Raw genomic sequence first — 27,465 nt, 5'->3', positions numbered from 1 at the left:
ACGGACCTAGTGCGCGCACATATCACAGTGTAGGCTGGCCTGTGCTGCCCCTGGGCCCTCGCCTCTCCTGGGCCCCGATCACGTCCCGCTACAATCTATCGATGCTCCTTCGCCCTGACCTCACCGCTCCTCTGCTGCTGTACCTGCCCACACTCCAATCAGCGAACTTAATTTTGGTGACGTCCAATCCAGTCGCCCCTCTCCAAGCCATCGCCCTCCTGCACCAGCTCACACTGCTCCCTGAAGCGGCCTCCACGCTGCTCCTGGGCCGCTATTCCTCCGCTCCTTTTATGGCCCCGACCTGCGGCTGGTGGTTTCTCACAGGTTGGGGCCTCCACGCTGACCTCCATTCCTATTTACACCTCTTCTAGACCCATCTTTTGTTCGTTACTTGGCCCATTACCACCCCATTTTGCAGTGCACCATTATCCCTTTTATCATTTAATCTCTCCTGCCTTCCACCCTATCACAGACCATCCCTGTTGTTCGTCCACCCTCCCTTCCCTGTCTCTGTACTTGCTTAAAACCTGTTATATATCTAACAGATGCTGCCTGACCTGCTGAGTATTTCCAGTATTGTCTGTTTTTATTTCAGATTTCCAGCATCCGCAGTATTTTGCTTTTGTGATGCTGTAGCACTGTATATTGGAGAGAGTTAATGGAGCATTAGTGTGTCCTGCTTTTTGAAGCAAAAGATTTCAGATTTGGTACTGAGCATATTTTAATTCATCAATTGTGGTTGTTGATTTAGAGATTTAAAGTTTATTCATTTTGGGATGGTTTTGTAAAATGTGCCAGGGGAGCCTATAATTGGTAACACACCGTTGACTTCAGTATGTTCCATTTATTGTATTAATCTCGTGTGCCAATTTAAGAAGAGGACTTCAAATCAATCTGATAAAGTACTAGGAAAAGAAAAGAAATGCAATAGAAACACAACTGAACATTGGCTGAACGCCTTTAGACCTCTTAGCCATGGGAACCGGGGATGTATTGGGGCTTCCTTCACTGTCTGTGGGTTGGCTGGGGATCTGCTCCCAGGGTGTGGATCTGTCACATGCTGACAAGCTTGCTGTGTGTTTCCAGAATTTTCAATGTCTCTCCTAGATTTCAACGACAGGCAACTCTCGATTATCCGGGTCCCTCGGGGAATTGGGCTGTGCCGGGTAAACGATTTCTCCGTTAGAGCGAGTTGACATTACAGTTCATGCTTACAGTACTGCACGTGTGCTCTAACCAATAGCTGTAGCGCATCTTCTAATCCTTGAATTCTAGTTCTCTCGATCTGAAGACCATTAGGCTTGTTGATTACTCCCTGTAAGTGTTCGCGGCAAGTGGAGGCTCGACAGAGGCAGCAGCGGGAGCTGAGGCAAGGCAGAGCGCTTAGAAGCAAGGGTCAACAGGCAACATTCGAAAGGAACCTCAGAGTTTCAAAGCGACATCACACACACGGAATTTTAAATGCCGTTACAATGGTTTTCCGTTGCATCCATGTGCGGATAATCGAGAGTTGCCTGTACTTGCAGTTTTTTTTTTTAACATTTTGCCCCATTTTTCTTCCTGTATCTTTTCACCACCGACTTACCTACACTAAATACGCTGTTCTTTTGGTTGTCTTGTAGAGATGATCACACTAAATGCACCGGTTTTCCTAAAAAGCCCTGTTTGGGCATTCAAGCCAGTCTTTCCTCCTCTTCCTCCCTGCCCCGCCCAGTTTTTTTTTTGTTCATAATTAAAGGCCTCACTTATCTTCCAGCTCCCAGTTCTGACGAGGAGTTTGCACCCAAGTCTTTTCTCTTTTTGTTTTGACGTTGAAGGTCTTGTTGTTTTTATTGATAGACTTTCAGCATTCGCAGCCTTTCGATAGGGTACAGGGTGCATCTTGTAGGGATCCTAACGCATTAGTCGTATCGCACTGCTTGTCCTATTCTTGCATATTGATTTTGCCGTTTGTTTTTACTCACTTAGGGGGCTGGTATTGTTTCAGCAAAGAGAACTGTGACACTCGATACGACACCATGCGCCGGTTAATGAGCTCCACCAACTGGCCTCGCAGTAAAACAGGTTAGTGCCGGCAATGACGGCTTGCACATCGCACTATTGGCTTAGACAATAAAGGGAAAACACTGATGAAGAATAAAGCATTAAAATAATCTTTTTGAGATCCATTAGATCTGTGGTATGGTTATTCAGTGAGTTATATGACCAAATGCCTGTGGAAATAAGTCAATATTGGACAAGGCCCCAGCAGTCACCTAACATAATAAGTCAATGCACTCATACCCTACCCCTTTAAAAAATATCCATAATCATATATAACATATTTATATTTATAGTTTTAAAAAATTCGTTCTGGGATGTGGCGTCGCCAGCAAGGCCGGCATTTATTGCCCATCCCTAATTGCCCTTCAGAAGGTGGTGATGAACCGCCTTCTTGAACCGCTGCAGTCCGTGTGGTGAAGGTGCTGTTAGGGAGGGAGTTCCAGGATTTTGATCCAGCGACGATGAAGGAACGATGATATATTTCCAAGTCAGGATGGTGTGTGACTTGGAGGGGAACCTGCAGATGATAGCGCTCCTGTGAAGCGCCTTGGAACATTTTACTATGTTAAAGGCACTATATAAATACAAGTTGTTGTTATATGCAGGGACTGTATAGTGCTTTGGGCACTTGGATGGGATAAAGGACGACTTGCACTCACTCTTTCTCCCCCTTCTCTCTCCTCTCCTGTGCTCTTGCTGGCTGCATAGCTACTATGAGAGGTGATCTTATTGAAACATATAAGATTTTGAGGGGGCTTGACAGGGTAGATGCAGAGAGGGTGTTTCCCCTCGTGGGGGAATTTGGAACTAAGGGGGCATAGTTTCAGAATAAGGGGTCGCCCATTTAAAACGGAAATGAAGAGGAATTTCTTCTCTCAGGAGGTTGTGAATCTTTGGAATTCTCTACCCCAGAGAGCTGTGGAGGCTGGGTCATTGACTATATTTATGGTGGAGATAGATTTTTGAACGATAAGGGAGTTGAGGATTATGGGGAGCGGGCAGTGAAGTGCAGTTGAGGCCAAGATTAGATCAACCATGATCTTATTGAATGGCGGAGCAGGCTCGAGGGGCCAAATGGCCTACTCCTGCTCCTATTTCTTATGCCAGTGAGCTTTCCACAGTATCCTAGAATCAGTCAACCTAGTGACTAATGGGTGGGGTCCACAGCAGAAAACTCCCCACAATTTGGTGCAGATTGGCATTCATTTGCAACCTCACTGAGAGACACTACAGAACATGCAAATGTGCCATCCATTTGTAGCTAAATGTCCCATCATTCAGCTGGATTGTGCCCGATCATATTATAAGCGGTAACGTAGTGGTTATGTTACTGGTCTAGTAATCCTGAGGCTGGACTAATGATCCAGAGATGTGCGTTCAAATCCCACAACAGCAGCTGGGGAATTTAAGTTCAATTAAATAAACCTGCAATTATTTAAAAAAAAGGCTAATATCAGTAATGGTGACCGTGAAACTATTGGATTGTCGTAAAAACCCATCTGGTTCACTAATGTCTTTTTATGGAGGGAAATCTGCTGCCCTTACCTGGTCTGGCGTATATGTGACTCCAGCCCACAGTAATGTGGTTGACTCTTAACTGCCCTCTGAAATGGCCCAACAAACAATCAGTTGTTTCAAGGGCAATTAGGGATGGGAAATAAATGCTGGCCTTGCCATCGAAGCCCACATCCCATGAATATAAAAAAAAACAAGAGCCTGTACTGAGAAATGCTGCACCCCCAGCCGGGACTTTTCTAATCGCTAAAATCCATGGTTGGAATTTCCTGATGTGCACTACCAGCATGCACAAGGACTGACCATAGTCTCTTTATATTCCTGACAACCCTCACCACTTTTAAGAGATGGTTGGATGGGCACTTAAAGTGCAGTAACCTGCAGGGTTACGGACCTAGAGCTGGTATTTGGGATTAGACTGGATGACCTTTCGTTGGCCGGCGCAGATATAATGGTAAGTACTGCAGGGAATAGAATCCGGCCAGGGTGATCTGGACTAGTTTCGATCACCTGGATGGGTCGGAGAGGAATTTTCCCAGATTTTTTCTCCCGAAATTGGCCTGGGTTTTTATCTGGTTTTTGCCTCTCCCAGGAGATCACATGTCTCCGGTTGGGGTAGAATGTAGATGCTTTTATATAAGGGGTGTTGCAGTAGTGTGGGGTGGACTGGTTGGGCTGGGTGCTCTTTGCCTTTCCGTCATTGTTCATGGGTTTGTATGTAACCTTTAGGGCTGCTGACCAAGGGTCATGTGGCTCTTTGTCGGCCGGCGCGGACACAATGGGCCGGAATGGCCTCCTTCTGCGCTGTAAAATTCTGTTTCTAAGTCTAAACACTGGTGTCCATCAAAATGTTCCAGCAAATATCAATGAAATGCGGTGTGTTGACAAATCGACATTTAGCACGCGGACCTGACCTTTCTATGGGCTTTTATTTCAACAGGAACTGGGATCCTATCTCCTCAGCCAGAAGAAAACCCTTACTGGTGGAACGCTAATATAGTGTAAGTTTTGGTGAACTCAATTAAACAAGACAGAAAGACGTGCATTTATACAGCGCCTTTCACAAGCACCGGACATCCCAAAGCGCTTTACAGCCAATGAAGTGTAGTCACCGTTGAAATATAGGAAACGTGGCAGCCAATTTGCGCACAGCAAGCTCCCACAAACAGCAATGTCTGTTTTTTGTTATGTTGATTGAGGGATAAATATTGGCCAGGACACCAGGGATAACTCCCCTGCTCTTCTTCGAAATAGTGCCATGGGATCTTTGACATCCACCTGAGAGAGCAGACGGGGCCTCGGTTTAATGTCTCATCTGAAAGACAGCATCTCCAACAGTGCAGCACCCCCTCAGCACTGCACAGGTGCGTCAGCCCAGATTTTTGCGCTCGAGTCCCTAGAGTGGGACTTGAACCCACAACCTTCTGCCTCAGAAGTGAGGGTGCTACCCCACTGAGCCACAGCCGAACCAAAAATGGAAAAGCTGCATTGTGTAACTATTTGAGCACAACATTGTAAAACTAAAACGCACTCACTCACTGGGAAAATGCAGTATCTGGTTTGGTACGGAATAATACAAAGCAGGACGATCCTGGCTTCAATTACACTTCCGTGCTGGGTCAGTTGATCATAGCTGAGGCCGGGGTGAAGGCATTAGAATTGGCCTTAGCATCCCTTGGATGGTGAAGGAAAGAATGAGCTAGGGGGCGTGTTCCTGCTCCTGACTGCTGTGCTTTCCCGAGTGAACAATGGGTGAGGATAAGATGGGGCTCACCTGTGACTCCCCTCACAGTTAGCTGTCCTGCCAGCACTCACCGGCTAGACACACAGGAAGAACACTCATTTGGGTAGAGGTGCTAGAGGGCTGATGTTATACCCCAGCAGGAATTGGCACCTTTTGGGTGCAGAGGGGAGCAAGGAAATTAGGAAAAATACTGAACAACATAATCCTGTTAATCACAATAGACCTGAGAAAAAAAATGTTGCTTAGAACCACATTGCATATACCAGGACTGACATACCTGCAGCATAACTAAGACCTCTTATTTCCACCTTCGTAACATCGCCCGTCTCCGCCCTTGCCCCAGCTCATCCGCTGCTGAAGCCCTCATCCATGCCTTTGTTACCTCTTTACTTGACTATTCTAACGCACTCCTGGCTGGCTTCCCACATTCTACCCTACGTAAACTTGAGTTCACCCCAAATTCTGCTGTCCATATCCTAACTTGCTCCAAGTCTGGCTCACCCATCACCCCTGTGCTCGCTGACCTACACTGGCTCTCGGTTAAGCAAACACCTTGATTTCAAAATATTCATCCTTATTTTCAAATCCCTCCATGGCCTCGCCCCCTCTCTATCTCTGTAATCCCCTCCAGCCCCACAAACTCCCGAAATATCTAATTCTGCCCTCTTGAGCATCCCTGATTATAATTGCTCAACCATTGGTGGCCATGCCTTCTGTTGCCCCAAGCTCTGGAATTTCCTGCCTAAACCTTGCCGCCTCTCTAACTCTCTTTCCTCCATTAAGACACTCCTTAAAACCATCCTCTTTGACCAAGCTTTTGGTCACCTGCTGTAATTTCTTCTTATGTGGCTCGGTGTCAATTTTTTTGTCTTATAATACCCCTGTGAAGACGTTGTACTATGTCAAAGGCGCTATATAAATACAAGTTTTTGTTTTTGTTGACTACAGCATTCCGATCTCGGGAACCAAATGGGAACTTGTTATAAATTAGCTTGCATTCTCGTTGAGACTTTGGCAATGTTAGGATTTCTTATGCTGGGATTGGTGGAAAACACACCAAAGTATGGCATGTAATCATGCCAGCAAGTCCTGTGTTATGGGAAAGCCGCACAATATAGATAACGAGTATCAGTACAGGGCAGGAGATATAACCTGGTGCATCATCTCACCTCATTTGCAGGTTATTTTTCTGCCTCTGTCTATTGACCCTCTGCACTACTCACCATCCGGGACACAGGCAGTGGAGACCTGCTGCATGACCATGAGTCTGTCCTGCTTTTTGAGATGTTGAGAGATTCAAAGGGAGTAAGTAGCAGGGTGAATGGTCCTGTCGATTTTCCTTCTCTCCATGTGGTGAAGGGACTATTTTTCAGTCCCACTCCCCTCCCCTCCCCAACAGTCACTTTGCTGAAATCTGGGACTGACTGGCTCTGTAGGGGAATCCTAAGCATGAGTGTGTGATCTGCATTTATTCCCACTCATAAGCAACTGGGTTGCACTGCAAATATTATTTCCACCAGAATCATTTTATCAAGCACATCGACTAACTGCATTTTGTTTCACATTTCAGTTTCATCCCTTATTGCTCAAGTGATGTTTGGAGTGGAGCTTCCCAGAAATCAGAGAAAAGTAAGCTTTCGTTTGCCTCCTCTTGCAGAATTCATCCTTGTAGAACTTAATTGGAGTTGGTCGAATGGCTTAATGAGTAAATTCACTACCTGGAGTGGTTCTGAGCCACACAGATTCGGAAGGTCTCGGGTTTTGATAATTGATCTGAGCTCAGTTAGCCGATCGTGGCCAGGGCAGTGGAGGGGCCACTACAGGTGAAGGTAGTGTCCTTGGGTTAAGGCTCCGACTATTGATTGAGGTCCAGTGTCCACTATCGGGAAGCCTGTGTGTGTGGGCGTGTGTGTGGGTGCTGTTTTGGCGCAGAATCAGACTTGGCTGTGATGTCTTCCGAGTTCAAATAACCTGCCAACGGGTCGTTGCGAAGGGTCACATGTGAAGAATGGTCATTTTGGTGAAGGTGCTGGAGGTGCCATGAACTGAGCCCATCGAACCACAGAAATTTACAGCACTGAAGTAGACCGTTTAACCATTTAAATAAAAAAAGCTGGTATCAGTAAATGTGACCATGAAGCTGTCGGATTGTCATAAAAACCCAAACTGATGCACTGATGCCCTTTAAGAAATTAAACCTGCCGTCCTTACCTGGTTGGGCCTATATGTGACTCCAATCCTACACCAACGTGGTTAACTCTTAACTGCCCTCGGAAGTGGTATAACAAGACATCCAGTTGCCATCACCGTCTCAGGGCAGCTAGGGATGGGTAGCAACACCCGCAAAATAATATCTGTGCCAACTCTTTGCTAAAGCAATCCTAAACTAATCCCACTGCTCTCTCCACATAGTCCCTATAACCTTCCTTTGCTTCAAATATTTATCCACTTTTCCCTTCAAAGATGCCGTCGTCTCGATTTCAACAACTCCCCGTGGCAAAGCAACAACTCTCTGCATAAATCCATTTTTCCTAATCTCTCACTCTCTTGGTGATCATTTTAAATAGCCTTTCCCCCATTCACTCTATCGAAACCTCTTAAACTTTTAACAATCAACATTGAGTTTCTTTTAGCCTGCTCTTATTCCACTAGATATAGTCCCATGGTTCCTGCCCCCAATTGCTATCCAATGGTCCCTATTGGAAAGTCTGTGTGTGTGCGTGTGTGTGTGTGTGTGTGAATGTTGTGTCAGGAGATGATTAGACTTGGCTTTGATGTCTCACGAGGTCAAATAGCTACCAGCGTCACCTTGAGCGGTCAAGTAGGAAGAATAGCCACTTTGGTCTTTGCTACCCTGTATTAGTCAGTGCCTTCAGGAGAGGGAGAGGAGACAAACGAAAAAGTCGGATGTTACTGTACGAGCCTGTCCCAGTGTAATGTGCACTCACTGTCCTCTGCCTATTGTTTGTTGAAGGTGAATACGCTTTCATGGGAGCACTGATAATACAAGAAGTTGTCAAAGAGCTGTTAACTAAAGGCCTTGAGAATGCAAAGATTCTCCTGCTAGCAGGAACCAGGTATGTTGTTTGGGTTTTCGGGGTCCCAGTGCCGAGACTCCCTCCTCCTTTGAGATGTACTCGGATAAGATCAAATGCTCCTTTGAGATGAAAGTGAATTCCGTGTAGAAAACTGCGTTCAGTCCCTGCAGTGCGAGTTATCTTGGCTAGGATCAAATCCTATTTTGCATCTCAAACACTGCCCACGGTCATTAAAGATTAAATTCCATACCATCTCACCCTACCATGGCAACTTGATAAGGATGTTGATTGATTAATCATTGCTGCAAATCAATCAAACAGTTAGCGGCCATTGTTTTTTTTCTCTTTCCATCAACTTCCTTCCCTGTCCGTGCCCTACCCCCCCACCCCACTCTTCCTCTGAAGTTATTAACTCCTCTCTGGGGTAGAATTCCACAAATCTGCTATCACAGTCAAATTGCCATTCCTCAAGCACAAACCTAGACAGAGAATGTTGGCGGGTTATTCATCCAATGTTGGGCGAGAGCACAACTTAGCTAACCCAAATGTTTGTACAAGGATATAAAAGGATATGGAGCCAAGGCGGGTGGGTGGAGTTAAGATACAGATCAGCCAACGATCTCATTGAATGGCGGAACAGGCTCGAGGGGCTGAATGGCCGACTCCTGTTCCTATGTTCACAGGCACACTTCCAGCAATGATCCCAGATAAAAAGCAGGAGCGGGCAAGCTGGATGACTTCATCCTCTCAAACCCTCCCTTGCTTCTTGCTGTTTGAAATCTGCTAACTCAGGAACCTTGGACTGAACCAATGTTCATCCTACTCTCTGCAGATTAGCTGCTTACTGCCACTAACCAGCTTAACCGTTAGGTGAGCTCACCATTACTGCTTTTCTGAGATGAGATGAAAGTGAGGTCAATGTCCATAGAATTTTTGAAGCTATAAGGCTATTTATAACTCGGTTGTGTCACAAATCAACCTTCTGCGCTATCCATTTAGCTGGAGTTTGAAACAGTGGAGCTGAGTGGTCACATGGCGATTGTAGGGTGGGATAAATGACCGGGTAAATGGGCTATTCATACGTTTAAACTTCTTGCAACGTTGCAATTTCAAACGGTTGCAATGGATTTCTTAAGCCACCTTTGTAAAGTGGAGCGTGTAATTTGCAATATGGAAGGGGGCACAGTAATGATGGTTTGGTCGGTTCTGATGTTCTGCTGCATATTTCTGTCAATCCTTTCTTCCTCTCATTTGCAGCACACACATTCAACACATTGAGTAACCGTTCAGGAAGGCAGTGCAGGTAAAAACAAAAATACCAGGCAGGATGCTGAAACTGTTGCCGCAAGGTGGGGAGGTACAAGCATGAAATTTCTTTCCATTTCACGGGGAAATGTGGAAAAGGGGCAATCGATTTGAAGTGGTCATATAATAGCAGCCAATAAACAATGTAGTCTTTATATAGACTTTAGCTATCAGCTACTATGAAAACAGTACATCTAGTGCACATTTCTTACTGTTAGGAACACAGAAACAGGAGGAGGCCATTCAGCCCCTCGAACCTGTTTTGCCATTCGGTTAGATCGTGGCTGATCTGTAATTTAACTCGCTCTACCTGCCTCGGTTCTGTAACCCTTAATACCCTTGCCCAACAAAAACAATGTTGTATGTCACACTTCAGGTAAAAGTATAAAGAAACAAAAAGCAACTCTCCAGAAACACATGGCTCTGGTTGGGGTGGAGTGTAGAATGTTTCGGTGTAAGGGGTGTCGCAGTTGTGTGGGGCGGACTGGTTGGGCTGGGTGCTCTTGACCTTTCTGCCATTGTTCATTGTTCATAGGTTTATATGTAACCTTCAGGGCGGCTGACCGAGGGCCTTTGGCTCTTTGTCGGCCGGCGCGGACACGATGGGCCGAAATGGCCTCCTTCTGCGCTGTAAATTTCTATGTTTCTAAACGCAAAATATTGGAATCAGGAAGTCTTCAGCCTCTTAACTGGGCTCTGTATCGACTTTCCCAGTGTTTACTTAACAAGTAAACTTTGTAGCTTTAAAGGAACATATTAAGTGGTATAATGTTTCCTGACCTTATCAAACAGTGCAAGCTCTATGAGCAGTGCCACAGGAGTTTTGCTATTATAAAAAATGGTGTGTCTTGCATGCCTTTCAATATCCATCTCCTTGAAAAAATACAACAACGGCATTCATTTGATACAAGGCCAGAATGCCTGTAATCTTTACCAACCACACTTACAAAAAATACCCAAAAGGGTTATGACTTTTTAAGGCAGAAGGACAATAAAGTTTTGACCTCACCCATCGCAGGTGAAATCAACTTGCTGAAATCAGTTGAATCAGCACAAACTGAGAATGGATCCTGTGCTGAGTGCTAACCTTATCAGCAGAGAACAGTGTGAGGTTTGTAGGCACAGATAGCAGTCTTCAACTGCAGCACTGTGCAAAAAGATTCACCAACAATGCCCTGAGCTGCTTCCTGCAGCCACTGAGCAAAACTTAGTTCTCTTTGCTCGTGTTGGCAAAGTATGTGATCTATGTGCCACAGGAAAGGGTGGCATATTAAAACCTCAACGTGTTCGCACACTGTGACTAAAGACACTTTTATGGGTTGACGCGCATTTACCAAATCAAATAGAAAATAATTCAACAGAAATTACGTACAACGAAAGCATACTTGTGCGTGGTACTGAGATTTGGCCATTGTAATATAATTGTAAAGCCCAGGGGGCGAAATTGTCCCCACCCCAATTGAGGGCGGTAACTTTCCGGGGCTGGGACTTCCATTGCCCGGCCTGGATGCCCCGCCCTCGATGCGGAATTGGGCCGACCGCTCCTCAAAGGAAGCGGAGCGCGGTCTCTGGTGCATGATGGCGGTCCGGACCAAACCAGGACCGCCATGGTCGAGCCAACCCGCAAGTTGACTGCCGAAAAAAGATTCCCCCGCGGGGCATTAAGGGGTCGGTGCGGGGGTCACCGTGTATGGCGATGACGTCATCGCTGGTTGCGTGGCGGACCCAGGCTGCTATCCGCGGGATAATGCGCTGCCAAGGCAGTGCCTCCAAAACCTCTGGGGCAATTTCCCGGGGGGGGGGGGGGGGCGGGAGCGCCCCACTCCCTCCGGGTGAAAACTGCCCGCAGCTACCAGCGGGGCTATAAAAAGGGGCAATTTCGCCCCTGAGAGCTTCAGTGATTGTCTTTTCCTTCATCACACTGATGTGACTTGTTAGTGTCCTCGATCAGGCCAACATCCCCAGCATCGAAGCACTGACCACACTCGACCAGCTCCACTGGGCGGGCCACATTGTTCGCATGCCTGACACAAGACTCCCAAAGCAAGCGCTCTACTCAGAACCCCTACACGGCAAGCGAGCCCCAGGTGGGCAGAGGAAACGTTTCAAGGACACCCTCAAAGCCTCCTTGATAAAATACAACATCCCCACCGACACCTGGGAGTCCCTGGCTAAAGACCGTCCTAAGTGGAGGAAGAGCATCCGGGAGGGCGCTGAGCATCTCGAGTCTCGTCGCCAAGAGCATGCAGAAAACAAGCGCAGGCAGCGGAAGGAGCGTGCGGCAAACCAGTCCCACCCACCCTTTCCTTCAATGACTGTCTACCCCACCTGTGACAGAGACTGTAATTCCTGTAGTGGACTGCTCAGTCACCTGAGAACTAATTTTTAGTGGAAGCAAGTCTTTCTTGATTTCGAGGGACTGCCTATGATGATGATGATGTGACTTGAGATTGGCAATTAAATAGAACGGGTGATCAAATCTGCATTCCAATGCTGTGTGGCACTAAGTGTTGGTGTTTAAATGTGAATATAGAACAGTTAATCTAACACAGGGGCCCCAAGTTTCCACACGATAAAAAACGGGCGCCCCTCCGAGCTGGGCGCCCGTTTTTCGTGCCGAAAATGGCGCCGGAAAAAAAACGCGCGATTCTGGAGCGCCCTGCAGCTCCATGTCTGCTTGGCGCGGCGCCCAGGGGGGCGGAGCCTACCACTCGCGCCGATTTTGTAAGTGGGAGGGGGCGGGTACCATTTAAATTAGTTTTTTTCCTGCCGGCAACCCTGCGCGTGCGCGTTGGAGCGTTCGCGCAGTGTGAAGGAAACATTGGCACTCGGCCATTTTTGTAGTTCTTTGTAGTTGTTTAATTTTTGAACATTTTTTAATAAAAGCACATTGCCATCAGCACATCAGCACTGAGGCTTCTTGCAGCAGTGAGAAGGCTGCAGGAAGCCTCAGAAAGTTGAGGCAGCCGTTTCCCTCCCCCCCCCCCCCGTCGGGAACGGCTGCCTCCTCTCTTCCCCCCCCCCCCCCCCCCCTGCAGCATTCTCCCTGGCTGAAACACTTTCACACAGGTAGGAAGATGGTTTATTTAATCTTTTCTTTGCTTATAAATTTTTATTCAGGTTGGATTTATTTGTATAATATTTGTATAAGTATGAATAAGGATTTATTATAGAATTTAATGACTTCCCTTCCCCCCCCCCTCCCCACCTCGTTCTGGACGCCTAATTTGTAACCTGCGCCTGATTTTTTAATGTGTAGACAAGGTTTTTTCAGTTCAACAAAAATCTTCACTTGCTCCATTCTAAGTTAGTTCGGAGTACGTTTTCACTGTGGAAACTTTGAAATCAGGCGTCAGTGGCCGGACACGCCCCCTTTTGAAGAAAAAATTCTGTTCCAAAGTGAAACTGTTCTAACTGACTAGAACTGCAGAAAAAAAAATGTGGAGAATTGCAATTTCTAAGATAGTCCGTTCTCCACCAGTTGCTCCTAAAAATCAGGTGCAAATCATGTGGAAACTTGGGCCCAGGGAATCTAGTTGCTTTTCTACCATCTTTATTCTCTCATATTACAAATTGTAATTTGTGGCATACTCCTTAGCATCTGTTTAGTTAGAATGGGAACCTATGCAGGGAGACAGAGGGAAATAAAATGGGGGCAGAAGCAAAAGATAGAAAGGAGAATAGTAAAAGTGAAGGGCAGAGAAACCCAAGGCAAAAATCAAAAAGGGCCACATTACAGCAAAATTCTAAAGGGACAAAGTGTGTTAAAAAGAGAAGCCTGAAGGCTCTGTGCCTCAATGCGAGGAGTATTCGTAATAAGGCGGATGAATTAACTGGGCAGGCAGCTATTAACGATTATGATATAATTGGGATGATGGAGACATGGCTCCAGGGTGACCAAGGCTGGGAACTCAACATCCAGGGGTAGTCAACATTCAGGAAGGATAGACAGAAAGGAAAAGGAGGTCGGGTAGCATTGCTGGTTAAAGAGGAAATTAATGCAATAGTAAGAAAGGACATTAACTTGGATGATGTGAAATCTGTATGGGTAGAGCTGCGGAATACCAAAGGGCAGAAAACGCTAGTGGGAGTTGTGTACAGACCACTAAACAGTAGTGAGGTTGGGGATGACATCAAACAAGAAATTAGGGATGCGTGCAATAAAGGTACAGCAGTTATCATGGGTGACTTGAATCTATATATAGATTGGGTGAACCAAGTTGGTAGCAATGTGGTGGAGGAAGATTTCCTGGAGTGTATTAGGGATGGCTTTCTAGACCAATATGTCGAGGAACCAACTAGAGAGTTAGCCACCCTAGACTGGGTGTTGTGTAATGAGAGAGGACTAATAAGCAATCTTGTTGTGCGAAGCCCCCTGGGGAAGAGTGACCATAATATGGTAGAATTCTTTATTAAGATGGAGAGTGACAGTGTTAATTCAGAGACTAGGGTCCTGAATTTCAGGAAAGGTAACTTCGATGGTATGAGACGTGAATTGGCTAGGATAGACTGGCGAATGATACCTAAAGGGTTGACAGTGGATAAGTAATGGCAGACATTTATAGATTACATGGATGAACTTGAACAATTGTACATCCCTGTCTAGCTCAACCGTGGCTAACAAGGGAAATTAAGGAAGAGTGATATAAATTGGCCAGAAAAAGCAGCAAACCTGAGGACTGGGAGAAATTTAAAATTCAGCAGAGGAGGACAAAGGATCAAATTAGAAGGGGGAAAATAAAGTATGAGAGGAAGCTTGCAGTGAACATAAAAATGACTGCAAAAGCTTCTATAGATATGTGAAGAGAAAAAGATGAGTGAAGACCAATGTAGGTCCTTTGCAGACAGAATCAGGTGAATTTATAATGGGAACAAAGAAATGGCAGACCAGTTGAACAAATACTTTGGTTCTGTCTTCACGAAGGAAGACACAAATAACCTTCCGAAAGTACTAGGGGACCGAGGGTCCAGTGAAAAGGAGGAACTGAAGGAAATCCTTAATAGGTGGGAAATTGATGGGATTGAAGACCGGTAAATCCCCAGGGCCTGATCGGCTGCATCCCAGAGTACTTAAGGAAGTGGCCCTAGAAATAGTGGATGCATTGGTGATCATTTTTTCAACATTCTATTGACTCTGGATCAGTTCCTATGGACTGGAGGGTAGCTAATGTAACACCACTTTTTAAAAACTGAGGGAGAGAGAAAATGGGGAATTATAGTTAGTTTGACATCGGTGGTGGGGAAAATGTTGGAATCAATTATTAAAGATGAAATAGCAGTGCATTTGGAAAGCAGTGACAGGATCGGTCCAAGTCAGCATGGAATTATGAAAGGGAAATCATGCTTGACAAATCTTCTAGATTTTTTGAGGGTGTAAATAGTAGAGTGGACAAGGGAGAACTAGTGGATGTGTATTTAGGCTTTCAAAAGGCTTTTGACAAGGTCCCACACAAGAGGCTAGTGTGCAAAATTAAAGCACATGGTATTGGGGGTAATGTATTGACTTGGATAGAGAACTCGTTGGCAGACAGGAAGCAGAGAGTCAGAATAAACGGGTCCTTTTCAGAATGACAGGCAGTGACCAGTGGGGTGCCACAGGGTTCAGTGCTGGGACCCCAGCTATTTACAATATACATTAATGATTTAGATGAAGAAATTGAATGTAATATCTCCAAGTTTGCAGATGTCACTAAGCTGGGTGGCAGTGTGAGCTGTGAGGCGGATGCTAAGAGACTGCAGGGTGACTTGGACAGGTTAGGTCAGTGGGCATGCATGGCAGATGCAGTATAATGTGGATAAATGTGAGGTTATCCACTTTGATGGCAAAAACAGGAAGACATAATACTATCTGAATGGTGACAGATTAGGAAAAGGGGAGGTGCAATGAGACCTGGGTGTCATGGTATATCAGTTATTGAAGTTTGGCATGCAGGTACAGCAGGCGGTGAAAAAGGCAAATGGCATGTTGGCCTTCATAGCTAGAGGATTTGAGTATAGGAGCAGGGAGATCTTACTGCAGTTGTATCGAACCTTGGTGAGGCCACACCTCGAATATGTGTTCAGTTTTTATCCCCTAATCTGAGGAAGGATGTTCTTGCTATTGAGCGAGTACAGCGAAGGCTCACCAGATTGATTCCCGGGATGGCAGGACTGACATATGAGGAGAGACTGGATCAATTGGGCTTGTATCCACTGGAGTTTAGAAGAATGAGAGGGGATCTCATAGAAACATATAAAATTCTGATGTGATTGGACAGTTTAGAGGCAGGAAGAATGTTCCTGTTGCTGGGGAGTTCCAGAACCAGGGGTCACAGTCTAAGAATAAGGGGTAAGCCATTTAGGACCGAGATGAGGAGAAACTTCTTCACTCAGAGAGTAGTTAAGCTGTGGAATTCTCTACCGCAGAAAGCTGTTGAGGCCAGTTCATTAGATATATTCAAAAGGGAGTTAGATATGGCCCTTACGGCCAAAGGGATCAAGGGGTATGGAGAGAAAGCAGGAAATGGGTATTGAGGTTGAATGATCAGCCATGATCTTATTGAATGGCGGTGCAGGCTCGAAGGGCCGAATGGCTTGCTCCTGCACCTAATTTCTATGTTTCGATACCTTGGTAATATAGTAATGACTGTTCCCAGAGTTGGACAATTCACTCCTGCATACAATATAGTTACTAACTGCAATGCCAAGTCTAAAATTGGGTAACCAACATCATTGATTAAAATAGGCATTCGTGACAGAAACCAATAACTGAAATGTGACTGCAGCCAAGTCAGGAGTGGCAGAGAAATATACTGAGCTGTAACACTTTCAGGAGGGATAAGGAAGGAAGACCAGGAAGGGGCACATATTAACAATCGATTAGGATATTTTAATTATCCAAAAATAGACATTGGACATCTTTGCGAAAGGGAGGCAAAGCTTTTTGCAGCGTTTTCGGGACAGTTTTTTCGGGCAATTTGTTGCTACTCCAACAAGGAAGGAAGCACCACTGGACTTGTTTCTGTGTAATGAAATGGAGAAAGTCAGCCACGTTAAGTCTGGGGGAAATTTGGGAAACAGTGACCACAATCTAATTGCGCTCAATGTAAGAATAGTAAGGAACAAGAAAAGTGAAAGGCATGTGTATTTGACAGGAAAAAGCAAATTATACCAAGATAAAAAGGGACCTTGCCTAGATTAAAGGGAATGAAAAATTGGCAAAGAGAACTGTATTTAACGGGAAATATTGAAACAGGAGACCGAAAGAGTACAAATTAAGTATATTCCACTAGGCAAGAAGGAAGTGTATTGATGACTATTAGGCAAAATAGGGGAAGGGCTGCTGAGAGAGCAAGGTACCAAGCTTGTAGTGGTGTGTGAGGGAATGGCAGAAATGGTAAATCATTTGTCTTGGTTTTCACAGAGGAGGCAAGTACTGGGGTTGCAGAACCACCAGAGGTGGGTGGCGAGCAGTTAGCGAAGGTTGCAATTCAAAGAGAATTGATACGAAAACAGTTACTCAAAACCCAAGGTAGACAAATCACAGGGGATGTGATGGTTTACATTCGAGGATCCCGAGGAGAGTTTGGAAAGAAATAGCTGATGCTTTGACTATAATTTTCCAAAGTTCTGTGCAAAGGCAAATTGTGCCAGAGAACTGGAGGGTAGTAAAAGTGACTGCCCTTTTTTAAAAAAAAAACAGAGACAAGGATAAACCAGGAAATTATAGACCAGTCAGTCATGCATCTATTGTTGGTTAACTACTAGCGTATATAATACAGGATGAAATTGCTACATTCAATGCCATTCAAATCAAATCTCTGTTTAGCAGGTCATATTTGGCCATCACATTGAACTTTTGGAAGAAATAACAGAGAGGTTAGACTAAGGAAATGCGGTGGATGTAGTTTATGCGGATTTTCAAAAAAGCACACAGACCTATGGCAAAGAGTGTGACCTATGGAACTCAAAGGAATGTGCTCACAGGGATAGTGAGATGGTTACAAGACAGAAAGCAAAGGACATAGACAGGCGAAGTGAGTGGGCAAAAATTTGGCAGATGGAATATAATGTTGGAAAGTGTGAGGTGCTCTACTTTGGCAGAAAAAAATCAAAGAGCAAGTTATTATTTAAATGGAGAAATGTTGCAAAGTGCCGCAGTACAGCGGGACCTGGGGGTACTTGTGCATGAAAGACAAAAGGTTAGTATGTAGGTATAGCAAGTGATCAGGAAGGCCAATGGAATCTTGGCCTTTATTGCAAAGGGGATGGAGTATAGAAACATAGAAACATAGAAAATAGGTGCAGGAGTAGGCCATTCAGCCCTTCGAGCCTGCACCGCCATTCAATGAGTTCATGGCTGAACATGCAACTTCAGTACCCCATTCCTGCTTTCTCGTCATACCCTTTGATCCCCCTAGTAGTAAGGACTTCATCTAACTCCTTTTGAATATATTTAGTGAATTGGCTTCAACAACTTTCTGTGGTAGAGAATTCCACAGGTTCACCACTCTCTGGGTGAAGAAGTTTCTCCTCACCTCGGTCCTAAATGGCTTACCCCTTATCCTTAGACTGTGACCCCCTGGTTCTGGACTTCCCCAACATTGGAAACATTCTTCCTGCATCTAACCTGTCTAAACCCGTCAGAATTTTAAACGTTTCTATGAGATCCCCTCTCATTCTTCTGAACTCCAGTGAATACAAGCCCAGTTGATCCAGTCTTTCTTGATATGTCAGTCCTGCCATCCTGGGAATCAGTCTGGCGAACCTTCGCTGCACTCCCTCAATGCAAGAATATCCTTCCTCAAGTTAGGAGACCAAAACTGTACACAATACTCCAGGTATGGCCTCACCAAGGCCCTGTACAACTGTAGCAACACCTCCCTGCCCCTGTACTCAAATCCCCTCGCTATGAAGGCCAGCATGCCATGTGCTTTCTTAACCGCCTGCTGTACCTGCATGCCAACCTTCAATGACTGATGTACCATGACACCCAGGTCTGGTTGCATCTCCCCTTTTCCCAATCTGTCACTATTCAGATAATAGCCTGTCTCTCTGTTTTTACCACCAAAGTGGATAACCTCACATTTATCCACATTATACTTCATCTGCCATGCATTTGCCCACTCACCTAACCTGTCCAAGTCACTCTGCAGCCTCATAGTATCCTCATCACAGCTCACACTGCCACCCAACTTAGTGTCATCCGCAAATTTGGAGATACTACATTTAATCCCCTCGTCTAAATCATTAATGTACAATGTAAACAGCTGGGGCCCCAGCACAGAACCTTGCGGTACCCCACTAGTCACTGCCTGCCATTCTGAAAAGTACCCATTTACTCCTACTCTTTGCTTCCTGTATAAAAGCAGGGAAGTCTTACTACAGCTATATAAGGTATTGGTGAGGCCACACCTGGAATACTGCATGCAGTTTTGGTTTCCATATTGGCGAAAGGATATACTTGCTTTGGAGGCAGTTCAGAGAAGGTTCATTCACTCGGTTGATTCCGGAGATGAGGGGGTTGACTTAAGGGGAAAGGTTGAGTAGGTTGGGCCTATACTCATTGGAATTCAGAAGAATGAGAGATAATCTTATCGAAAAATATAAGATTATGAGGGGGCTTGTCAAGGTGGATGCAGAGAGGATGTTTCCATTGATGGGGGAGACTAGAACTAGAGGGCATGATCTTAGAATAAGGGGCCGTCCATTTAAAACTGAGATGAGAAATTTCTTCTCTGAGGGTTGTAAATCTGTGGAATTCGCTTCCAAAGAAAGCTGTGGAAGCTGGGACATTGAATAGATTTAAGACAGAAATAGACAGTTTCTTATACGGTAAGGGAATAAGGGGTTATGGGGAGCGGGCAGGGAAATGGACCTGAGTCCATGATAAGATCAGCCATGATCGTATTGAATGGCAGAGCAGGCTCGAGGGGCCGTATGGCATACTCCTGCTCCTATTTCTTATGTTCTTATGAAGCAACGGGTGAGGCTAAAAGGAAGTTTCTCTGACTGGAAATATGTGGTGAGATATGTTGCACAGAGTATTGCATCGAGGACACACTTATTTACATATATACATAAATGTCTTGGACTTAGGGATTGAGGAAACAATACTGGAATTTGCTAATAGCATCAAATTAGGGGATATGGCAAATTATGAAAGATTGCAGAAGGACATTGTAGTGTATTTGCTTCATGGGTTCTTTGCTGAAGAATTCACATCTGCACATTTGCTGTGAAGAACCAGCTGGTTTATTAGCAAAGGTTTAACAATCAAACTGAACCCAACCAGTTCATCCACCAGGCTCACAACTGCATACCTCATCATGGAGAATCTGAACTCAATTAACTGGTGTTTTATTGAGTCTTGTGAACATCACGTGACCGCCTAAGCCACTCCCAGTGCAACAGCTCCACAAACCTATGAGCATACTCACATGTGCATAGATTACAGACATAAAACGGACAGATAGCGAGTGCGGAAAAATGTGAGACGATACATTTTTTAAGTAAGAATAAGGATAGGAAATACGCTGTAAATTGTAAGATTTGAAATGAGGTAGAGGACCAGAGAGATCTTGGTATGTAGATACACAGATAAAGATAGATTTAATTTTTAAAAATGTATTCATTCATGGATGTGGGCGTCGCTGGCATTCCCAATTGCCCTTGAGAAGGTGGTGGTGAGCCGCCGCCTTGAACCGCTGCAGTCCGTGTGGTGAAGGTCCTCCCACAGTGCTGTTAGGGAGGGAGTTCCAGGATTTTGACCCAGCGACGAAGAAGGAAAAGCGATATTTCCAAGTCAGGATGGTGTGTGACTTGGAGGGGAACTTGGAGGTGATGGTGTTCCTATGCACCTGCTGCCCTTGCCCTTCTAGGTGGTAGAGGTCGCGGGTTTGGGAGGTGCTGTCGAAGAAGCCTTGGCGAGTTGCTGCAGTGCATCTTGTAGATGGTACACACTGCAGCCACGGTGCACCGGTGGTGGATGGGGTTCCGACCAAGTGGGTTGCTTTGTCCTGGATGGTGTCGCGTTTCTTGAGTGTTGTTGGAGCTGCATCAGCCAGGCAACTCGAGAGTATTCCATCACACTCCTGACTTGTGCCTTGTAGATGATGGAAAGGCTTTGGGGAGTCAGGAAGTGAGTCACTCGCTACAGAATACCCAGCCTCTGACCTGCTCCTGTAGCCACAGTATTTATATGGTTGGTCCGGTTAAATTTCAAGTTAAGACCTCCCTGCTCCTATACTCAAATCCCCTCACTATGAAGGCCAGCATGCCATTTGCTTTCTTCACCGCCTGCTGTACCTGCATGCCTACCTTCAATGACTGATGTACCATGACACCCAGGTCTCGTTGCACCTCCCCTTTTACTAATCTGTCACCATTCAGATAATTTGCCTTCCTGTTTTTGCCACCAAAGTGGATAACCTCACACTTATTCACATTATACTGCATCGACCATGCATTTGCCCATTCACCTAACCAGTCCAAGTCCCCCTGCAGCCTCCTAGTATCCTCCTCGCAGCTCACACTGCTGCCCAGCTTAGTGTCATCTGCAAACTTGGAGATATTACATTCAATTCCTTCGTCCAAATCATTAATGTATATTGCAAATAGCTGGGGTCCCAGCACTGAACCCTGCGGTACCTCACTAGTCACTGCCTGCCATTCTGAAAAGGACCCATTTATTCCCACTCTTTGCTTCCTGTCTGCCAACCAGTTTTCTATCCACGTCAATACATTATCCCCAATACCATGTGCCTTAATTTTGCACACTAATCTCCTATGTGCGACCTTGTCAGAAGCCTTTTGAAAGTCCAAATACACCACATCCACTGGTTCTCCCTTATCCTCTCTATTAGTTACATCCTCAAAAAACTCGAAGATTTGTCACTGTCACTGCTTTCCAAATGCGCTGCTATTACATCTTTAATAATTGATTCCAGCATTTTCCCCAGCACCGATGTCAAGCTAACCTGTCTATAATTCTGTGTTTTCTCTCCCTCCTTTTTTAAAAAGTGGGGTTACATTAGCTACCCTCCAATCCATAGGAACTGAACCAGAGTCCATGGAATGTTGGAAAATGACCACCAATGCATCTACTATTTCGAGGGCCACTTCCTTAAGTACTCTGGGATGCAGACTATCAAGCCCTGGGGATTTATTGGCCTTCAGTCCCTTCAATTTCCCTAACACCATTTCCTGACTAATAAGGATTTCCCTCAGTTCCTCCTTCTCTCTAGACCCTCAGTCCCCTAGTATTTTCGGGAGGTTATTCGTGTCTTCCTTAGTGAAGACAGAACCAAAATATTTGTTCGATTGGTCTGCCATTTCCTTGTTCCCCATTATGAATTCACCTGATTCTGACTGCAAGGGACCGACATTAGTCTTCACTAATCTTTTTCTCTTTACATATCTATAGAAGCTTTTGCAGTCAGTTTTTATGTTCTCTGCAAACTTACTCTCATACTCTATTTTCCCCCTCCTAATTAAAAACATAGTCCTCCTCTGCTGAATTTTAAATTTCTCCCAGTCCTCAGGTTTGCTGCTTTTTCTGGCCAATTTATATGCCTCTTCCTTGGATTTAACACTTTCCCTAATTTCCCTTGTTAGCCACGGTTGAGCCACGTTCCCGTTTTTATTCTTATGCCACACAGGGATGTACATTTGTTGTAGTTCATCCATGTGATATTTAAATGTCTGCCATTGCCTATCCACCGTCAACCCTTTAAATATCATTCTCCAGTCTATCCTAGCCAATTCACGTCACAAACTGTCGAAGTTTCCTTTTTAAGTTCAGGACCCTAGTCTCTGAATTAACTGTGTCACTCTCCATCTTAATGAAGAATTCTACCATATTATGGTCACTCTTCCCCAAGGGGCCCCGCACGACCAGATTGCTAATTAATTCTCTCTCGTTACACAAGACCCAGTCTAGGATGGTCTGCTCTCTAGTTGGTTCCTCGACATAGTGGTCTAGAAAACCATCCCTTATACACTCCAGGAAATCCTCCTCCACAATATTGCTACCAGTTTGGTTAGCCCAATCAATATGTAGATTAAAGTCACCCATGATAACTGCTGTATCCTTATTGCATGTGTCCCTAATTTCCTGTTTGATGCCATCCCCAACCCCCCTACTACTGTTTGGTGGTCTGTACACAACTCCCACTAACATTTTCTGCCCTTTGGTGTTTCGCAGCTCTACCCATACAGATTCCACATCATCCACACTAATGTCCTTCCTTACTATTGTGTTAATCTCCTCTTTAACCAGTAACCCTACCCCACCTCCTTTTCCTTCCTGTCTGTCCTTCCGGAATATTGAATACCCCTGGATGTTGAATTCCCAGCCTTGGTTACCTTGGAGCCATGTCTCCGTAATCCCAATTACATCATATCCGTTAACAGCTATCTGTGCCATTGTACAGGGCCTTGGTGAGGCCAAACCTGGAATATTGTGTGCAGTTTTGGTCTCCTAATCTGAGGAAGGACATTCTTGCTATTGAGGGAGTGCAGCGAAGGTTCACCAGACTGATTCCCGGGATGGCAGGACTGACATATGAAGAAAGACTGGATTGACTGGGCTTATATTCACTGGAATTTAGAAGAATGAGAGGGGATCTCCTAGAAACATGTAAAATTCTGACGGGATTGGACAGGTTAGATGCAGGAAGAATGTTTCCGATGTTAGGGAAGTCCAGAACCAGGGGTCACAGTCTCAGGATAAGGGGTAAGCCATTTAGGATTGAGATGAGGAGAAATATCTTCACTCAGAGTTGTGAACCTGTGGAATTCTTTACCACAGAAAGTTGTTGAGGCCAGTTCGTTAGATATATTCAAAAGGGAGTTAGATGTGGCCCTTATGGCTGAAGGGATCAAGAGGTATGGAGAGAAAGCAGGAATGGGGTACTGAAGTTGCATGATCAGCCATGATCATATTGAATGGTGGTGCAGGCTCGAAGAGCCGAATGGCCTACTGCACCTATTTTCTATGTTTCTATGTTAGTCATGACCCCCAGAATGTTGATGGTGTGGGATTCGACAATGGGAATGCCGTTGAATGTCAAAGGGAAATGGTTAGACTCTCGCTTGTTGGAGATGGTCATTGCCTGGCACTTATGTAGTGTGCATTCTACTTGCTACTTATTAGTCCAAGTTTTGCTGCATGTGGGCATGGACTGCTTCATTATCTGAGGAGTTGCGAGTGGAACTGAACACTGTGCAATCATCAGCGAACATCCCCACTTCTAACCTTATGCTGGAGGGAAGGTCATTGATGAAGTAGCTGAAGATATTTAGGCCTAGAACGTTGCCCTGAGGACCTCCTGCAGTGATATCCTGGGGCTGAGATGATTGGCACCCAACAACCACAACTATCTTCCTTTGTGCTAGGTATGACTCCAGCCAGTGGAGAGTTTTTCCCTTGATTACCATTGACATCAATTTTACTAGGGCTCCTTGATGCCACACTCGGTCAAATGATGTCAAGGACAATCACGCTCACCTCACCTCTGGAATTCAGCTCTTTTGTCCATATTTGGACCAAGGCTATAATGAGGTCTGGAGCCGAGTGGTCCTGGTGGAACCCAAACTGGGCATCGGTGAGCCGGTTATTGGTGAGTCATCATCATCATAGGCAGTCCCTCGGAATCGAGGAAGACTTGCTTCCATTCTTAAAATGAGTCCTTAGGTGGCTGAACAGTCCAATACGAGAATCACAGTCCCTGTCACAGGTGGGACAGACAGTCGTTGAGGGAAGGAGTGGGTGGGACTGGTTTGCCGCACGCCCCTTCCGCAGTCTGAGCTTGATTTCTGCATGCTCTCGGCGACGAGACTCGAGGTGCTCAGCGCCCTCCCGGATGCACTTCCTCCACTTAGGGCGGTCTTTGGCCAGGGACTCCTAGGTGTCGGCGGGGATGTTGCGCTTTATCAGGGAGGCTTTGAGGGTGTCCTTGTAACGTTTCCTCTGCCCACCTCTGGCTCGTTTGCCATGAAGGAGTTCCGAGTAGAGCACTTGCTTTGGGAGTCTCGTGTCTGGTATGCGAAAAATGTGGCCTGCCCAGCGGAGCTGATCAAGTGTGGTCAGTGCTTCATTATTGGGGATGTTGGCCTGGTTGAGGACGCTAATGTTGGTGCGTCTGTCCTCCCAGGGGATTTGTAGGATCTTGCAGAGACATCGTTGGTGGTATTTCTCCAGTGACTTGAGGTGTCTATTGTACATGGTCCATGTTTCTGAGCCATACAGGAGGGCGGGTATTATTACAGCCCTGTAGACCATGAGCTTGGTGGCAGATTTGAGGGCCTGGTCTTCAAACACTCTTTTCCTCAGGTGGTCGAAGGCTACACTGGCACACTGGAGGCGGTGTAGATTCTCGTTGTCGATGCCTGCTCTTGTTGATAAGAGGCTCCCGAGGTATGGGAAATGGTGCACGTTGTCTAGGGCCGCGCAGTGGATCTTGATGACTAGGGGACAGTGCTGTGTGGCAAGGACAGGCTGTAGGAGGACCTTTGTCTTACGGATGTTTAGCGTAAGGCCCATGCTTTCGTAAGTCTCAGTAAATACATTGACTATATCCTGGAGTTCAGCCTCTGTATGTGCGCAGATGCAGGCGTCGTCCGCGTACTGTAGCCCGACGACAGAGGTTGGGGTGGTCTTGGATCTCACCTGGAGCTGACGAAGGTTGAACAGGTTCCCACTGGTTCTGTAGTTTAGTTCCACTCCAGCGGGGAGCTTGTTGACTGTAAGGTGGAGCATGGTGGCGAGGTAAGTGCCGCTTGATAGCTCTGTCGACGCCACCTTCCATCATTTTGCTGATGATTGAGAGTAGACTGATGGGGGGGGAGGTAATTGGCCAGATTAGATTTGTCCTACTATTGTGAGTCTGCGGAATAAATCAGTGCAGATATCAAGTTGTGAAACTGTGTGTGTGACGAATCACTGTGGATAAAGATCAGTGGGAGTAGATCCCTTCTGGATGCTGTGTGTGGCAACATCATAAACACATTGATGTTCGTCTCCCCTGCTGGGTATTTCCACTGAAATTGTAAACATGTTCTCTTGGTTCATGCCATCACTTGACATGGAAGTACTGAACAAAGGAAATCTTCAACAAAGATATTTACTTCAGAGCAACGAGAGGAATTCCTACTCCAGCTTGAGTAACACGCTGCGGTCTTTATAATTTACAAACTCTTTGAGCTATGGTGGTCAGACTCAACAGGATTGCTGTCTGTACACGAAGGGAAGTGTAGTACAAGTGGTAATGTGGATGGATAGTTTCTACAGCAATGCAGTAAACAATTGTCAACAATGATTGTGGTTAGATAACTCGGTGAGCAGAATAACTTGTCCAGTTAGTTGAGGCAAGTTTGAGCTTGGAGATCGACAAGTAAAGTCACCCCATTTTTATAATGTCCATTTTTAACAAAACTGACTGTCTGAAATGGAATGCTAGGAGGGAGGATGAATCAGAAGCCAGTTACACCTGCTGCTCATGTGTGTTGTAAAAGTACGAGACTGTGTATCCATATTTAATGGTTGCATTACAACAGTGACTACGCCTCCCAAAAAAAAAGCACTTCATTGGCTGTCCTGAGGTTATGAAAGGCGCTATGTAAATGCAAGTGTTTTTTTAGCTGATGCAATTCATGGGGCTTGGGTCAGGGAAGGTCAGGGAAGGTCAGTAGCGTTGAGGGGGCAGTGGGAATGAACTTGGCTTGTAGCAAGGGGGTCTGTTTAGTCATTCTCACCCATCTGGCTTTACAAGATCTCGGGATGTGCTGTGGGTCTGTGACCAGTGGATAGAAACATAGAAACATAGAAAATAGGTGCAAGAGTAGGCCATTCGGCCCTTCTAGCCTGCACCGCCATTCAATGAATTCATGGCTGAACATTCAACTTCAGTACCCCATTCCTGCTTTCTCGCCATACCCCTTGATTCCCCCTAGTAGTAAGGACTTCATCTAACTCCTTTTTGAATATATTTAGTGAATTGGCCTCAACAACTTTCTGTGGTAGAGAATTCCACAGGTTCACCACTCTCTGGGTGAAGAAGTTCCTCCGCATCTCGGTCCTAAATGGCTTACCCCTTATCCTTAGACTGTGACCTCTGGTTCTGGACTTCCCCAACATTGGGAACATTCTTCCTGCATCTAACCTGTCTAACCCTGTCAGAATTTTAAATGTTTCTATGAGGTCCCCTCTCATTCTTCTGAACTCCAGTGAATACAAGCCCAGTTGATCCAGTCTTTCTTGATAGGTCAGTCCCGCCATCCCGGGAATCAGTCTGGTGATATCTGACCGTGGGCCGGGAGTGTGAGTGGGCAGTGGGAGCTGAAGTCTGATGTCAAAAGGATTCCAGTTTATCCGACATATTACCTTCCAGCTTGATCTATGCTCATCGCTGCTAGTGCCAGCGTTTGAGCAAAATAATTGATCTCTTTTTATCTCCACTTGCTCTTCATGGAATTTTGGCAGACACAACAAAGCAGAGCTTTGGATTCACTACCCTGGTGATGGGTGAACGTCATTTACGGGAACAATTCTGAAGCTTGCCCAGCTGATAGTTGGCTCTTCTGTCTGACTCGAGCTTGTAGCTGTAGACAATAAATACTTTATTGCTTTGAACTATTTTATAGATAATCGTGAAACGCAAAGTAGTGCAGATGCTGGAAATTGGTTCTGACGAAAGGTCGTCAACCTGAAACGTTAATCCTGCCTTTCCCTTGCTACAGTTTCACAGGTGCTGCTTGACCTGCTGAGCGTTTCCAGCACTTGCTGCTTTTGTTGAAGGGAATCACTTTTTTTCACATTTTGGGAGTTTTATGGGAAATTCA

At 45.5% G+C, this 27,465-nt stretch overlaps 1 protein-coding gene across 1 annotated transcript in view; it reads left to right on the top strand.

Moving 5' to 3' along the window:
- The window catches only part of notum1a (notum, palmitoleoyl-protein carboxylesterase a), a 52,244-nt gene that overhangs the window by 5,603 nt on the left and 19,176 nt on the right, over positions 1–27,465 (top strand). The window contains exons 3-6 of the mRNA XM_070858233.1: positions 1,969–2,064; positions 4,499–4,559; positions 6,873–6,931; positions 8,277–8,379. Coding sequence (XP_070714334.1) covers positions 1,969–2,064; positions 4,499–4,559; positions 6,873–6,931; positions 8,277–8,379 — 319 coding nt within the window. The remainder of the gene's footprint in view (positions 1–1,968; positions 2,065–4,498; positions 4,560–6,872; positions 6,932–8,276; positions 8,380–27,465) is intronic.

The sequence above is a fragment of the Pristiophorus japonicus genome, chromosome 16 (assembly GCF_044704955.1).
Source record: "Pristiophorus japonicus isolate sPriJap1 chromosome 16, sPriJap1.hap1, whole genome shotgun sequence".
Taxonomy (NCBI): Eukaryota; Metazoa; Chordata; class Chondrichthyes; family Pristiophoridae; genus Pristiophorus; species Pristiophorus japonicus.
This window is presented reverse-complemented; position numbering and strand designations above follow the sequence as displayed.